At 43.3% G+C, this 15,111-nt stretch overlaps 2 protein-coding genes across 4 annotated transcripts in view; one reads left to right on the top strand and one right to left on the bottom strand.

Moving 5' to 3' along the window:
• LOC139564565 (lamin-A-like) overlaps positions 1 to 2,322 on the top strand; it is a 28,870-nt gene extending 26,548 nt beyond the window's left edge. For both annotated transcript variants that reach the window (XM_071384184.1, XM_071384185.1), the window contains one exon: positions 6 to 2,322. In XM_071384184.1, coding sequence (XP_071240285.1) covers positions 6 to 41 — 36 coding nt within the window. In that variant the 3' untranslated portion in view covers positions 42 to 2,322. The remainder of the gene's footprint in view (positions 1 to 5) is intronic.
• A 105-nt stretch (positions 2,323 to 2,427) lies between these two features.
• Positions 2,428 to 15,111, bottom strand: part of LOC139564564 (platelet endothelial aggregation receptor 1-like) — a 32,302-nt gene continuing 19,618 nt past the window's right edge. Inside the window, exons 6-23 of one of the 2 annotated variants that reach the window (XM_071384182.1) lie at positions 12,211 to 12,457; positions 10,771 to 10,876; positions 10,456 to 10,592; positions 8,402 to 8,614; positions 8,056 to 8,230; positions 7,771 to 7,891; positions 7,187 to 7,350; positions 6,737 to 6,839; positions 6,237 to 6,383; positions 5,963 to 6,094; positions 5,685 to 5,813; positions 5,406 to 5,531; positions 4,942 to 5,151; positions 4,657 to 4,763; positions 4,399 to 4,528; positions 4,172 to 4,234; positions 3,705 to 3,908; positions 2,428 to 3,174 (exon numbers count right to left, since the gene is read on the bottom strand). In XM_071384182.1, the coding sequence (XP_071240283.1) occupies positions 3,032 to 3,174; positions 3,705 to 3,908; positions 4,172 to 4,234; positions 4,399 to 4,528; positions 4,657 to 4,763; positions 4,942 to 5,151; positions 5,406 to 5,531; positions 5,685 to 5,813; positions 5,963 to 6,094; positions 6,237 to 6,383; positions 6,737 to 6,839; positions 7,187 to 7,350; positions 7,771 to 7,891; positions 8,056 to 8,230; positions 8,402 to 8,614; positions 10,456 to 10,592; positions 10,771 to 10,876; positions 12,211 to 12,457 (2,657 nt within the window). In that variant the 3' untranslated portion in view covers positions 2,428 to 3,031. The remainder of the gene's footprint in view (positions 3,175 to 3,704; positions 3,909 to 4,171; positions 4,235 to 4,398; positions 4,529 to 4,656; positions 4,764 to 4,941; positions 5,152 to 5,405; positions 5,532 to 5,684; positions 5,814 to 5,962; positions 6,095 to 6,236; positions 6,384 to 6,736; positions 6,840 to 7,186; positions 7,351 to 7,770; positions 7,892 to 8,055; positions 8,231 to 8,401; positions 8,615 to 10,455; positions 10,593 to 10,770; positions 10,877 to 12,210; positions 12,458 to 15,111) is intronic. The other variant, XM_071384183.1, reaches the window with a different exon arrangement.

The following is a 15,111-nucleotide window of genomic DNA, read 5'->3' as shown; positions in this document are numbered from 1 at the left end:
CTCAGGGAGGTCCCAGACCGGAGAACTGTTCCATCATGTAAAGCCAGGCAGGCACCACCTTACCTGGACATGAACCTCCCACACATGGATGGGAAGACGCCTTCTTACTCTTTATTTCCTTTGTTTCATATATGATCTGTCTTATTTTGTATGCCATAATCGGTAGGTTAGATTGACTTTGGTGTTTGGCGAAGGGCTTAGGAGCTACGTATTCACTTCAGATATATGAGCTTGTATATTCTAGATATATTGCATGTGGACTGGGCAGACACTTGCACTGTTTTGGGCCATATCTAGCGAGAGAGGCATAGAAAGCACCTTTAACCATTTTTAACCATTACAGTGGACTTTGATCCATAGTGGGCTTTCGCGTCTCATGTCTAAGCTGTCAACAGTAAACACGCACAGCCGCAAATCCTGCTATGAATCCGTGGACATGAGGGCTGGAAGCAGGGATCTCTGCCCTGGTATTCCACATACACTACCATAGAATGTCCAGAATGTCACTAAATAGAGATGGAGTTAAGCCCCTCTGACTCCTATAGGATTATGGGGGTTTGTATTAGACTGAGCGATGGGATTGGTCATTCTAGAGCCATAGTTACAAAGAGGAGCTCAAACTTGACACTGCCATCAAGGTGTTTATATTTCTGAACACAAGACAGTAGTTTTTTTGTGGAACGACATCTAAATTATTACTCATGTAACAATCAGACTACTATGGTGATATGGATATAGGTTCCAAATTGTGACTCATTTTCACAGGCTTGAAAGAGGTTTGTAGTTGTTAAAGAAAGGAAACCAAACGAGATGAGCACACAGATATGGGGAAGACAAAGTAGTACTGTATTGTAAGGTCTTGACATGACTGATCTCTAGAAATAGTTTCCTCTTAGAGGATTACCTCTAACGTTGTCTGACCTCTAACGTTGTCTGACTTGACCTCACCTTTGTCTTGTATGAAAAACAACAATTACTGTAGGGCAACTCATCAGATCTAGACACACAAATATGATTTCTAGGGACTATTTTGCTGCATTTTGAATCTGAGATAATTGCCAGATGGATTATAGTAATGTTACTGTAACGTTCTATTATGATTTTGCATTTTTAGTGTTGAGGGAATGTGGCAGCTTGAGAAATAGATGTTCTGGTTTGTCAGACTCTAAAGGCAGAAATTGTCTGAGTTGGAAGTGTGTTGATTTAAATTAAAGTACAATGCTTACCTTCTCATGACAGCATTGCAACAATGTGTACATTCTGTACCTTTGTTTGTATCCGGTGTAGTGTCAGAAAGAGTGGGTACAGATAGTTAGTAAGTAAGCCTTGGACAAGTAAGCCTGAATGGCCTATAGGGGTAGTGGGACTATATGGTATTATCTGGCAAAAAGTTGACTTTATTAATGAACTACACAGTGTGTTGCATTGCCAAACATGTTGCTGCCATATTTTCAGTGTAATCAATTACTGTGTTTACATTTAAATGGTGCATAAGAACTCGCTTTGACAAGGTCAGAAAGAGTATTTACTTGAGCAGGAAACCTAAATGAAACTTAAAACATCAATTCCTCATGATATGATGCCAATCCTCTATTCATGTATTGTAGTCTTGAGACTATTGTCCAGAGGCCTCTCTCCCACTAAAGGATTATAATGGCTGTGTTTTTCTGAGCTTAGTGGCTTTGCTTTTGGGTATGTTTATACATTTTGTTGGGGTGGGGGCTTCTTATTTCTTTACAACTATGTCAGAAATGAGCTATAATCATCTACAAAGATTTATCCACTGCATATTAGAGGCATGTACTAGTCTGGCAGCCTTTTTTGTAGGATGTATAAGCAGTAAAGATTTTCTGAGAATACTTGATCGTTTTTGCAACGTTAGTTTTTTTGTACTTCAGACACATTTCTATCACTACCAAATAGGAGAAAAGGTGCTTATTCTCACTGTTAACCGAAACACCTTAGAGAAGCTCAAAATGATTTACTTTTGTCACTTTCAGTATTTCTTTTCTCATCATGTCTCAAGTGCCTTATTGATACCGGCTAGTGATCATTGAAAATTGTATTCTTTTTGCATTATGAAGTGTCAATTCCAAAGATATGCAGTATTGTCTTTAAAGACAATGGAAATTATAGATTTACAGAGTGTTGGCTATACTTGCATATTTGTACGGAAATTGTCCTAGTACATAATGCTCAATTGAATTTGTAAGAAATGATTATGCCTAATATGGAAAAACCATGCAATCCAGGTAGAATGTAGTAGTGATTTACAATGTTTTGCCTTTTATGTTCGAGACCAGTAAAATTATTTTCCCAACACATGCTGTCTTGTGGTTGACTTCTTAATAAAATTGTATCTGTGGATTGATGTGTGATATTAGATTAAGTAGCTACTGGAGTACAAAATACTTCTGAACAAGTGTATACAATGTTCTGCCATTTTATGTACATTATATACAACATATTACATTGAAAAACATTGAGGCGCTAGCTGTACAAATGTGCTCTGGATTTCCCCGAATTGGAAAAGGGGTTTGAGAGGACATTGTACTGAACTACTGACATCATGGAGATATAAAAATGTATTTTGATTGCTGTCCCGGTTTATGCAATTCTGGTCAAAAGCTTTGTATGCCAAATCATGTGCTCCAAGCCAAGTCCCTTCATCTGCAGTATGAAAATAACATTTGAAGGAATCCCAAGTTTGGACAAACTCAAATATATGCATGTATGCCCTCGGACTGTGATACTGGCATCCTCAAAGCCTATCCCTGCATGCCTTGGCCCTCGAGTCTGGATCACAAGTTAAGGTGGAGAAAATGCCACTTTAATCCACCAGGGGGCAGTGCTACTATGTAAACCCACTGACAGAAGCATCGGCATAATGTCTTTGTCAGGTTGCCCTGACTGTCACTGGTGCAACTGACTGTTTTGTAGCCTTGAATAACCCCAAGACAATTTCCTACCAATGTTTTTGAATGGCAGGAAAGTTTTTCTTCTGATTGTGATGTTCAGAGTAGGAATGGTGTCATTGGGGCAGTCTCCTGCATGTGGGAGAGGGTGGGCGGCGGACAGGTGGCAGGTCGTAGTGTCCTGGGATGTGGCTGTTCACAGGTAGGTCATAGTGATTCTGGGGCTCCTGCTCCGGGACCTGCCCAAGGGAACTGCGCTCTGAAAAATGTGAAATATACATATTGTAATTGTTATCCATCTACTGGAGTTTATATTTCTGATTGTCTTATGTTTACTAAAATAATGTGAATGCTAAATTCAGGATCATACTATAAAATATACAGTAGGATTCTCCTGGCATAGGAATGAGGTTATTGCTATGGTCAATCCATTCTCCAGCCCTCATACTGAGACTTTCCAATCCACTCCTGTGGTTTCCTCCCCTCTCCCTTTCCTCACATGACCTCTGTTTCATTTCCATGAAAACAGTACTGCCCATTCAACCATGTGTTACGGAAACCCATCCATCTCATTTGTCAATCCAACCCACAAACCCTTGTCTATTTGCACAGTCTAACATTTATTCATATTCTCTGAGTATGCTATGTGAAACCTAAACGTTTTACATAGTGATAGAGAATTTTCTGTTTTGCTGTTTTACATGCTAGCATAGCCAGATATTGCGTGTATACTACTGATTTAAATTGGAAGTATCTTGAAGGGTCCTGAACAACAGTATAGTAACCCACCTCTGCGTAATGTTGCTGTGCTGAATGGTGGAGGGCTAATCTCCGTGTAGGACCTGTCACGGGGCACGGTCGTCCTCATCTCCATGTAACTGCTCTCAGGAGGGCTGAAGGGCAAGCCGACCAGGTCTTTAATGGTGGCGTAGGGGTTCTCACTATTCAGAGAACTGCTGCTAGCTGCCACCACAGTGTCCTTCAGCTCTGTCACTAACAAGGGGCAGAACGTAAAAAGTTACTGACTGCTGACTGGCTCTGGGTCAGCCAGGTCACATGTAGCTTGTAATCTGGTGATGGGTTGACAGTTCAGGCATTATTTATGTTAAATATGCCACAAAAGGAAGGCAGGTGTGAAAATGGATTGATGGAAATGTTGCCTAGAGTAGTTCTAGAGAAAAGCAAGCATATTTCATGTTAACTTGGAGTTGCTGGAAATGAAGGAGAAAAGGGATATAGGAAGCATGGAAAACTACCTTTGTTGTAATATTTCCCAAGGCTGGCACTGTAGCTATAACTGCGGTCAATGCCGAAAGCTCCTGTAAACATTAAACACACATTTGGCATCATCTATTTTATTTATAGCAAACTCATAAAAGACAAAGCCTGTCTTGGTATTAAATCAATACCAGGTGATGAAATGGCTGAGGATGAAAGTTGGTGAAGAACGGGCAGTTTGAAACAGGCAGTAAAAAAGACGGACCTGGTTCTTTGCGAGCCTCATGGTGTTTCCAGTCTGCAGGCAAAGTGGCATTGCTCTCCACCCCAAACAGGCCTCGCCCTCTCTCCCTCTCCATGTTCTTCACGTTACAGAAGAGCTGGTTATTGGTGTTCTGTTTGAAAGACACCGATATTAACCAATCAGAAATCATTCAGCTCCTCTCAAACAAGTATATCCAGTATAAAGGACAGGGGTGTAACAGAGTTGACTCGAGGCCGAGGTGACGGTAATGACACTTGCTTTGATGGCGCGGTCCTGGTTGTTGGGGACGTGTGGTAGAGGGGGTCTGCCCCCAGTCAGTGTGTGGTAGCTGGGGTTGTAGTAGTGGTGGTAGCTGTGAGGAACATCTGAGGAGCAAGAAGGGACATGACATCAATAACCAGCACTGTATATAAAATACATTACTGTGTATGAATCCTAACCAAAAACTATAACCGCTATAGTATGGATACATTATGTGGTCAAACTGTTCGCAAACATTTGTTTTTTAACATCTTTTAAACCAACGCTGTATCAATACAGTACCTGGTATTGCGTATTCGGAGTTGACGGTGCGTGAGGTGGAGAAGGAGACTGTCGGTGTGTTGGCTTGCTTGTCTTTCTGCCGGCGGCGGTAGAGCAGTAGCAGGGCCAGCAGCAGCACCACCAGGATGACCAGCACCACGATACCCGCGATGGCCCCCCACGAGTCCCTCTCCCCCGGGGACACGGGCACCATCATACTCACAAAGCGTTCTGTGGAGCACAGAGAACAAGGGTCATCACCGTCACAGGCCCTCCAGTCATCACTGTAACAATGCTTAATGCTGAATAGCCTTAGGTAGACAATAACCAAAGTTTCATTACCGTCTTATTTAACTGAATTGTAGCAGATTCAATAGACAACAATTATAGTCTGGTAGCTATGGGAAACAGTATGTCATTACTAGCTTGTAAACAGATGTATGGTTAGTAACTGTTCATTGGGTAAAGGGGAGACCATACCATACCTTTTTTGCAGTCGGTCCCTGGTCCTGATTCACACACACACTCCCCTGTCTGTGGGTCACAGTAGAAGTTGGGTGGGCAGGAGCAGACTTGGGCACAGTTAAGGCCAAACATCCCAGGATGGCATTCTAGAGACACAGGGTGAGATTCAAAGTATGACTATTTGAACTCTTTATAAATAAATATTTGAACTCTTTATAAATAAATGTAATTGATTTCAATCAGCAAAGGTATGTGTGATACAGTATATTTTATAAAGAAATTGATTGAGCCAGACTTACGTAGAGTACAGTCAGGGCCTGTCCATCCTGGGGGGCAGAGGCAGGACCCATCCTGATGGTTGCACGTTGAGTTGTGGGCACATCTACACACTCCAGTACACTGCTTACCATAGAGACCCACTGGACAGGCTAGGAATTACACCAAAACACACGTCAAGGTTAAATATAATACACACATAAAATATTCAACATGTCAAGCACTAAAGTATGCCAAGATGCTGCGGGTCTTCTATATATATGCTAGTTTGACTATAGGTGAGATATGGGTTAGTGCTGACCTTGTTCACAAAGGGCTCCAGTGTACCCGGGGGTACACACACACTGGCCTGTGACATGGTGGCAGGAGGAGGAGTGGGCACAGGACGGGCATGTTATACTGCACTGGTCACCATACACACCCGCACTGCACACTGAAAGAGAGAGATTGATGATGATGCATAACAATTTAGCAACTTGACATACAACTTAGCATACGAATAAGACTGATGGTGATAGAGTGACATTTTCTACTTATTTATACAGGCATCAATATCAAGCATTTTCTGTACTCACTATGCTGACAGGTGGGTCCCCAGTAACCTTGGCGACAAACGCAGGCACCGCTGTGTGGCAGACAGGTGGCGCTGTTCTGACAGAAGCAGCTCTGATTACAGTGACGTCCCCATGTACCCTCTGGGCATGTCTGGGCACAGCGAGCACCTAGGAGAGAGAAGCACACACAAGACAGACAGAGAGAGAGCCACACAGAGAGAGAGAGACACAGACAGAGAGAGACACAGACAGAGAGAGACACAGAGAGAGAGAGACACAGAGAGAGAGAGACACAGAGAGACAGAGAGACACAGAGACAGACACAGAGAGACAGACACAGAGATAGAGAGACAGAGAGACACAGAGAGAGAGAGAGAGAGACACAGAGACACAGAGAGAGAGACACAGAGAGAGAGAGAGAGAGAGAGAGAGAGGTTAAAACCTGTAGATCCCATTGGACTGACTAATTTCCAGGACCACATCCAAGCTGACACAAACTCAACGGGGGCGTCGGTGCTTACCAGTCCACCCTGGCAGACACTGGCACTGCCCGCTGGCACCCTGGCAGCCGTCTGCGTTGAGGCAGTCACACCTCTTTAGGCAGCCTGGCCCGAACGTGCCCATCTGTAGAGTAAACACATGCCAACAGCGAAAGCATCGTCAAGGGAATCCCTGAACCATTTGGCCAGCACAGTCAGAGTCAAGCAAACTGTACTTTGGCAAGATACACTGTAAATACATCATAGTTGGCAGATTAACCTTACTGAGGAAAAGGAGGACTGAAGATAAGGGGTAGTCCAGAATATAGGCTTATGGATGCACAGAATGAGCTACAGTAAAGAGATAAAGATGGTGATTATAGCATGAGTAACATTATTAATCTATTGAAAAAAATCACAATTGGCCTATGTTACGTTAAGATTGTAACCTTTTAACAAACGTTATAGCTACAGTATTATATTGGCACTTACGGGGCATGGTTGGTCGCACAGGGGCCCCTGCCAGCCTGGAGAGCAAGTGCAGGATCCGTCTGCTGGGTTACACAAAGCCCCATTGGCGCACTGGCACGTGGCGTTGCAGCCCAGGCCCCAGGTGTCCTTAGAACAGGGTATGGAGCAGTACCGCCCTCGCCAGCCTGGAGAGAGACAGAGAGGGACATTTTGTAAAGGAATCATACATGTCTGTGTCTGTCAGCCTGTATGTTTGTCTAAACGTCTTTCTGTAAAGAGGAGCAGCCATTTTGGAACAAAATACAGGTATGCTTCTGAGACCTATGACTTGATTCAATCTGTATCGCTGAAGTTCAGCGTTACAGCATGATTGAAATTTAAAGGCAATGTTCCCACGTTAGCGGTGACTGCATTCACGGTAAACGCTGCACATGTCGTAACGTTTCAGCGACACAGATGGAATCGCGCCCTGACTGGTTCATACAATAAGGTAGCCACAGACATACTCACACCGTTGAGTATGTCTGTGTGTTTGTTTGTCCCATCGGAGTAGAGATGTTATGACTATTCTCTCTCAGTCAGACTGTCTCTTATCAGTGACTCACCCTCTTTGCAGAAGCAGGTCCCATCAATGGGAGAGCAGTCCACTGAGTTGGAGCAGGAGCACTCCAGAGAACAGTTCTTCCCATAGGTACCACTCTTACAGGGACTCTCACAGTGAGCACCCTACGCAACAGACATAAGCAGGTTATAACAGCTCACAACAACAGAAAAACAGAATATATGAAATATGAGTATACATTTTTGCATGCATGTTTATTATCTTAAGTAAATAACCCAAATAAATGATATTTTAGTTATTGTCAGTGCTGTCTGTCCTAATCACTCACCGTGTACCCAGGGGCACAGTGGCAGCGCCCGCTCACACTGTCACACACCCCTCCGTTGACACACAGGCAGGGCTCCAGGCAACCATGGCCGTAGTAACCACGGGCACAGGTCTCGTTGCAGTAAAGCCCCGCCCAGCCTGGCTGGCACGTGCACTCGCCTTTCAGTGGGTGACAGCTAGCCAATGGACAGAGGAGAACATGGTCACATGGGTGAGCACAATTAATACGCAATTAAACAAATCTAAGAGTTAAAAACAACAAAATAATTTAAAAACTATTATGGGCCTGTGTGTGTGTGAATTGTTATGTGGCAGTGTGTGTGTGTGTACCCCCTGTTGATTCATACCTGAGTGTGTGTGTGTCGTGGCAGAGGCAGGTGTGTTCACAGTGAAGGCCGTAGGTGCCGTGCCTACACATTCTCTCTCTGCACTGGGGTCCTCTGAAGCCAGGCTCACACAGACAGCCTCCGTCGATGTTATAGCAACGAGCCCCGTTGGCACAGTCGCACGCACCCTTACAGTCCCGCCCATAACTACCCACCTGACACTCCTCACTGCACCTGTGGAGATACAACACATACACACAAATCAGGACACGCTCCGCAACCAAAGTGGAATAACAAATCTCTGAATCAGAAACTATTCTATACAGTTGAAGTCAGACGTTTACATAAACTTAGGTTGGAGTCATTAAAACTCGTTTTTCAACCACTCCACAAATTTCTTGTTAACAAACTATAGTTTTGGCAAGTCGGTTAGGACATCTACTTTGTGCATGACACAAGTAATCTTTCCAACAATTGTTAACAGACTGGTTATTTCACTTATAATTCACTGAATCACAATTCCAGTGGGTCAGAAGTTTACATACACTAAGTTGACTGTGCCTTTAAACAGCGTGGAAAATTCCAGAAAATGATGTCCTGGCTTTAGACGCTTCTGATAGGCTAATTGACATAATTTGAGTCAATTGGAGGTGTACCTGTGGATGTATTTCAAGGCCTACCTTCAAACTCAGTGCTTCTTTGCTTGACATCATGGGAAAATCAAAAGAAATCAGCCAAGACCTCAGAAAAAACATTGTAGACCTCCACAAGTCTGGCTCATCCTTGGGAGCAATTTCCAAACACCTGAAGGTACCACATTCATCTGTACAAACAATAGTACGCAAGTATAAACACCATGGGATCACGCAGCTATCATACCACTCAGGAAGGAGACGCATTCTGTCTCCTAGAGATGAACGTACTTTGGTGCGAAAAGTGCAAATCAATCCCAGAACAACAGGAAAGGACAAAAGTACAAAAGTATCTATATCCACAGTAAAACGAGTCCTATATCAACATAACCTGAAAGGCCGCTCAGCAAGGAAGAAGCCACTGCTCCAAAACTGCCATAAAAAAGCCAGACTACGGTTTGCAACTGCACATGGGGACAAAGATCGTACTTTTTGGAGAAATGTTCTCTGGTCTGATGAAACAAAAATAGAACTGTTTGGCCATAATGACCATTATGTTTGAAGGAAAAGGGGGGAGGCTTGCAAGCCGAAGAACACCATCCCAACCGTGAAGCACGGGGCTGGCAGCATCATATTGTGGGGGTGCTTTGCTGCAGGAGGGACTGGTGCACTTCACAAAATAGATGGCATCATGAGGGAGGAAAATTATGCGGATATATTGAAGCAACATCTCAAGACATCAGTCAGGAAGTTAAAGCTTGGTCGCAAATGGGTCTTCCAAATGGACAATGACCTCAAGGATACTTCCAAAGTTGTGGCAAAATGGCTTAAGGACAACAAAGTCAAGGTATTGGAGTGGCCATCACAAAGCCCTGACCTCAATCCTATAGAAAATTTGTGGGCAGAACTGAAAAAGCGTGTGCGAGCAAGGAGGCCTACCAACCTGACTCAGTTACACCAGCTCTGTCAGGAGGAATGGGTCAAAATTCACCCAACTTATTGTGGGAAGCTTGTGGAAGTCTACCCGAAATGTTTGAACTAAGTTTAAATAGTTTAAGGCAATGCTACCAAATACTAAATGAGTGTATGTAAACTTCTGACCCACTGGGAATGTGATGAAAGAAATAAAAGCTGAAATAAATCATTCTCTCTACTATTATTCGGACATTTCACATTCTTAAAATAAAGTGGTGATCCTAACTGACCTAAGACAGGGAATTGTTACTTGGAATAAATGTCAGGAATTGTGAAACTGAGTTTAAATGTATTTGGCTAAGGTGTATGTAAACTTCTGACTTCAACTGTATGTATCCTATTTAATATCCTGTATGAAAGATACATGAACTGTATGATATAAACAACTTCTACCCAACCATGGGTGCAGGATGAGTATACGGCACATGTATCTGTCTCTACTGCAGAGAGTTAGATAAACACACACACCTGTTCCCAGTGAAGCCTTCAGCACACTGGCACTGGCCTGTCTCAGGGTTGCAGTGGCCCCGGTTGTGACACACACACTCTTGGGCACAGTTAGGACCAAACCTGCCCTCTGCACAGCGCTCTGTACACACCTCACCCTGAGGGAGAGAGAGAAAGACAGAGAGAAAGAGAGAGAGAAAAAAAGCGGAGAGAGAGAAAGCGTACATGATACGACAACATTAAAAAGGGATCTGATTGATAACCTCAAAATACAAAGATTTCCATGTTGACCCCCTGATGCTGTGTTTGAGTCCGTGTAGGATTCAGGAAACGTACCGTCCACCCAGGGGGGCACGCACAGATCCCCTTCCCCTGGCAAATGCCCCCGTTCTGGCACGGGCATCGCAGCGGGCATCGACTCTTTGGGCATGCCTTCTCACAGCTAAGGAACATGGAGGAAAGAACTCTGAGTGGCAGATGGACTCAGATTGTGTAGAGATGGAAATGTAGGGTACAAGTTAACGAGTTCCTATCTTTTTCAATTTAGTGACTGCACTTGCAACAAAAACTCAACTGTACACAGTAGAATTCATCAATAGTGGTACATTGCCTACTGGTGCTTATAGTCAAAGGGTCACCCACCAAAAACGGCTTCAGAAAAGGCCATGACCCAGGAAACAAAACTGCAAAGTTTCAACATCATTACGTAGATAATTGTATGAGTATGAGGACTGTGTGGTTCAAAACTTGTAAAAGTTGCGCATTGCTTAAATATTATGAATCAAAGATACAATTTCAAAATCATACCATTTTGGGTAATTTCCTCTAGCAACATGAGGTTGGCATGTTACACCTTGGGTTACATTTGTTCCACACTTTCCGTTGTCAATACTTGCAGAAAGCAATGTATGTACCGGACCGGGGAAATCATGGAATATTTTGAGATAAGAAGCTGTTGAAAGGTCCTAAATAGATTTTTTCTCAGATGCCCGAACAGCGTATTATGTAGTTGTCGGGACCTTGGAATGTTTTGAGATCTGTGTTAGCTAGCAAATGTTGTGCTGTCTTTAGTTTGGCTAGAAGGCAAAAGCAATTATGGCTAAATACAGCTGACAAAACATCTTATATGGGTTCATCTGGATCCGTGAAGGACCGGTAACGTGTTGCTTGAGCTTATGCATGGATGAACACCGAACGCACAAATAGTTCTGTGGACCAGCGTGCAACAAAAGTAACCAATGTGAAACATAGCAACAACGGAGCGTTGCTAGGGATATTATCCAAGATGCGCTATGATTTTGATGCTAAAGACGTAACTTGTACTAAAAATAACAAATTAATATGCAACTTTTACAAGTTTTGAACCACACAGTGTTCATATTCATAAGATTATCTACCTAGTTGTTGACATTTTGCAGTTTCATTTCCTGGGTCATGGATCAACACATTTTTTGTGGTTGGCCCTTGAGTGCTGTGCTGTTTTCTGACATTGGCAGTTGCCTCATATAAAGAGTTTCCAGTAATTCCTAGTGGTTCTCTACTCATCCTCAGGGGCATCTAAAACACAGGGTGTAACTAATGACTCATGCTCTAACCTAGTGTTTCAAGAGGGGCTCTTTTCCTGCATTGGTAGGATGGAATAAGGCCATAGGATATGGTATAACAATTAGTCTACTGCCTCTCCATTTTGTCTTTCCAACCTTAACATTCTATTTACTTTATATTGATACATATAGCTGTAGGCCTATTTGAGAGAGTGTTACTTCTACTACTCACAATGTCCCAGTGAAATTGTCTCGACACAGGCACTCTCCGGTCACTTTATCGCAGGAACCCCCAGTTCCACACTGGCACTTCTGAAGACAGCCCTTGCCAAATGTGCCTGGTGGGCAGGGGTCCTCGCAGCGGCGCCCAATGTAGCCTGGAGGACACTGGCAGGTACCGGTCACAGGATTGCACAGGCCACCGTTCTCACACTTACACAGCTGACCACAACCTGGACCCCAGTGTTTGTCATCGCAGGCTGGAAGACGCACACAGACACAGATGATAACAGACACATAAAAAAATAAACCCCATACAACAAAATATACGTAATCATATAAATGTATGCATAAACCAGTGGACTAGTGGGCCAGTGTACAACGTTTTCCATCTGATATCTCTGAAAAGGTTTTCTTTATATTAACTTAACCTGATGTAGTTGTATGGTGTTACACTGTATACTATATGTGATGTAACTGCAATGCACATGAACAAAAACAAATCCAATCCAATTCAATTCGGACCACTGGGACTGTCATGTTTCAAACCAACAACAACAGCACAGGAACCTGAGTAGAAGACAATGGTAAAGATCACTCCCCCAGGGACAATATATCTATCCATGTATAGTCATGAATTTCCAACAAAGAGACATAGTCTATGACCAACTCTAGCCCTAATAGCTCCAGAATCTCGTGTTACCGACTTGTGATTCACGATTGACAGGGCGATTTGCATGGAGCCAACAAAATGGATGAGGTTAAAATTGGGAATTTTACAGCGGCCTTTCGGGATGGCTCCGGTGGTTATCGCCAACCGGTGATTCGCACAGGGTTTGGATTTCAATCAGAGTTAAGGAGCGTCAGGGGGATCATTCCTGATTCCACGAGAACCAGGATCCCACATGGACACACACTGACTCCTCCAATGTCTCATCAATAACGCAGACTGACTGGGGCACAAACTCTATTCAAAGGAAAAAAAGATATCCAATACAGGTGATGTAACTGATGCTTTGCACACAAGTGATGATCTCACTAACCATCATGATGACAACCATTCAATGATGGATTTATACTTGTCTCATTGAGGTTTGTGGGGAATGCCATACAGTGTGAATGATCACAAACAAATCCTACTGTTCTATATGGATTCTAGTGCGCTTGCTTCATTCACAACTACTACTTCTTCCACTATGACAAAAATACTTTTAGACAGCTGAAGCAAGCACACACATTTTCTACAGCAACTGTACCTTTTCTATGTAGTTAATCATGGGATCTTCCACCCACCTCTCTTTCCTTCAGTCACAGACAGTATGTACTGTGTCACAGTTTCAAGCAGAACTTCTTTGACATATTAAATGGAGGGTACAGTATGGCCAAATTAGGGTTTGGAGCGAAAACTACCACATAGCAAAGAAATGTTTATTTATCTAACTCAGAACAGGACCCTTTTCTCTTTTCTTTGTTTAAATGAATCAAACGTTTACTCATTCCCTGTGTGGGCATGTGAGAGACGCCGAGAGACTGCAGTTGGAGTGTGTGTCACATTGAGTTATGGGAAGCTCAGCTGGAGCAGCAATAATGTTTACACAGGCGTTCTCCAGGACGCCAATGGAGATTTAGGACCTGCAGGGTACTAGGCCTTCTACTATCTGCTATCATCGTCCAGGCCTGACAAGGCTAGCCATGAGTGTGGGCGAGTGAAATGTAATGGATTGGACACCTAGGCTTTGAAGAACTGTGCTAGGACCAGCTGGCTGTGCCCAAGCCTCTGCACTTACCCAACTTATAACAGAACCCAGACCTGTTCTCACATAAATTGTCCATATGTTTGTTTACATCTGATCAGGGTTCAAAAGTGACATTTTTTCAACTGATGCGCTCTTTAAAACTGGCACGTCTCCATTGTACTGTAAATGGAATGCATTAAGATATGGTGGGAAAATTCCTCTCTTTCCCCAAGTGTATTGTCCGAGTGGTGGTGGAGATCTCGTCTGCATCCAACCACAGCATTATCTCCCACATATCTAACTGAACCACATCCTTCTGTCCCCCATACCCTTCTTTCTCACACACCCTTCTAGAGTATATCACTCTATTCTTAAGTATCAAAACTCAACCAGTCTTCTTTCTGTATCCAAACCCCCCCAACCTCACCCAATATGAATTATTCCATCGCAATCTCTCTTCCCCAACAATCTCTTATTAAAATACATTTATTTCTCTCTTTCTTCCTCTCTCAATCTCTCTGTCCACTTCTCTCTCTCGCTGCCTCTGCTCCCCCTTCTACCCCTCTCTCTTGGTCTTTCTCTCTCTCCCTCTTCCTCTGTCTTTCTCTCAGCTCTCAGTGCTAAACCTCAGCCTCTCTCTCATTTCCCACAGCTAGCTCAAAACACAGGAATCTATTCCAGGAAGTGTCAGCTCTCATTCTGCCAGTGGGCTTTATTATAAGACTCAGCAGTATGGGGCTGAGGCCAGCACTCGTTTGCCCAGAGAGAGAAGGAGAGAGAGACAAAGTGGAAGAGGGGTAACTTTTTCCATTTCCCCTTCCCATCATCCCCTCTGAAGGCATCATACTCCACAAGCTTATGTTAAGCTCTCCATTCAGCACTGTACTAGTGACCTGGTTGAGTTCAGAAGAACACTAGCATTGATTAACTAGGAGTTTCTGGGATAAATAAAATGTAAAACATTAATCCTGTGCTGAGATGAAGCTATTTTAATAATATGCAAACTAAACATTTTTTAGCATATGATTCCAAAAGTGTATACTTGCAAAATATGGAAAATATTGATTTACATCCCGGGCCCTGGGTCTAAGCATGCAGTATACGCTTTGGGGATGTTACATACTTGTAGCATAAAATGCATAAAAAGCATAAAATGGCAAGTGCGAGGAAGGGGAGGG

This window comes from Salvelinus alpinus, chromosome 35 (assembly GCF_045679555.1).
Source record: "Salvelinus alpinus chromosome 35, SLU_Salpinus.1, whole genome shotgun sequence".
NCBI lineage: Eukaryota > Metazoa > Chordata > Actinopteri > Salmoniformes > Salmonidae > Salvelinus > Salvelinus alpinus.
Note: the sequence above shows the minus strand (reverse complement) of the source record. Positions and strands in the feature narration are given on the sequence as shown.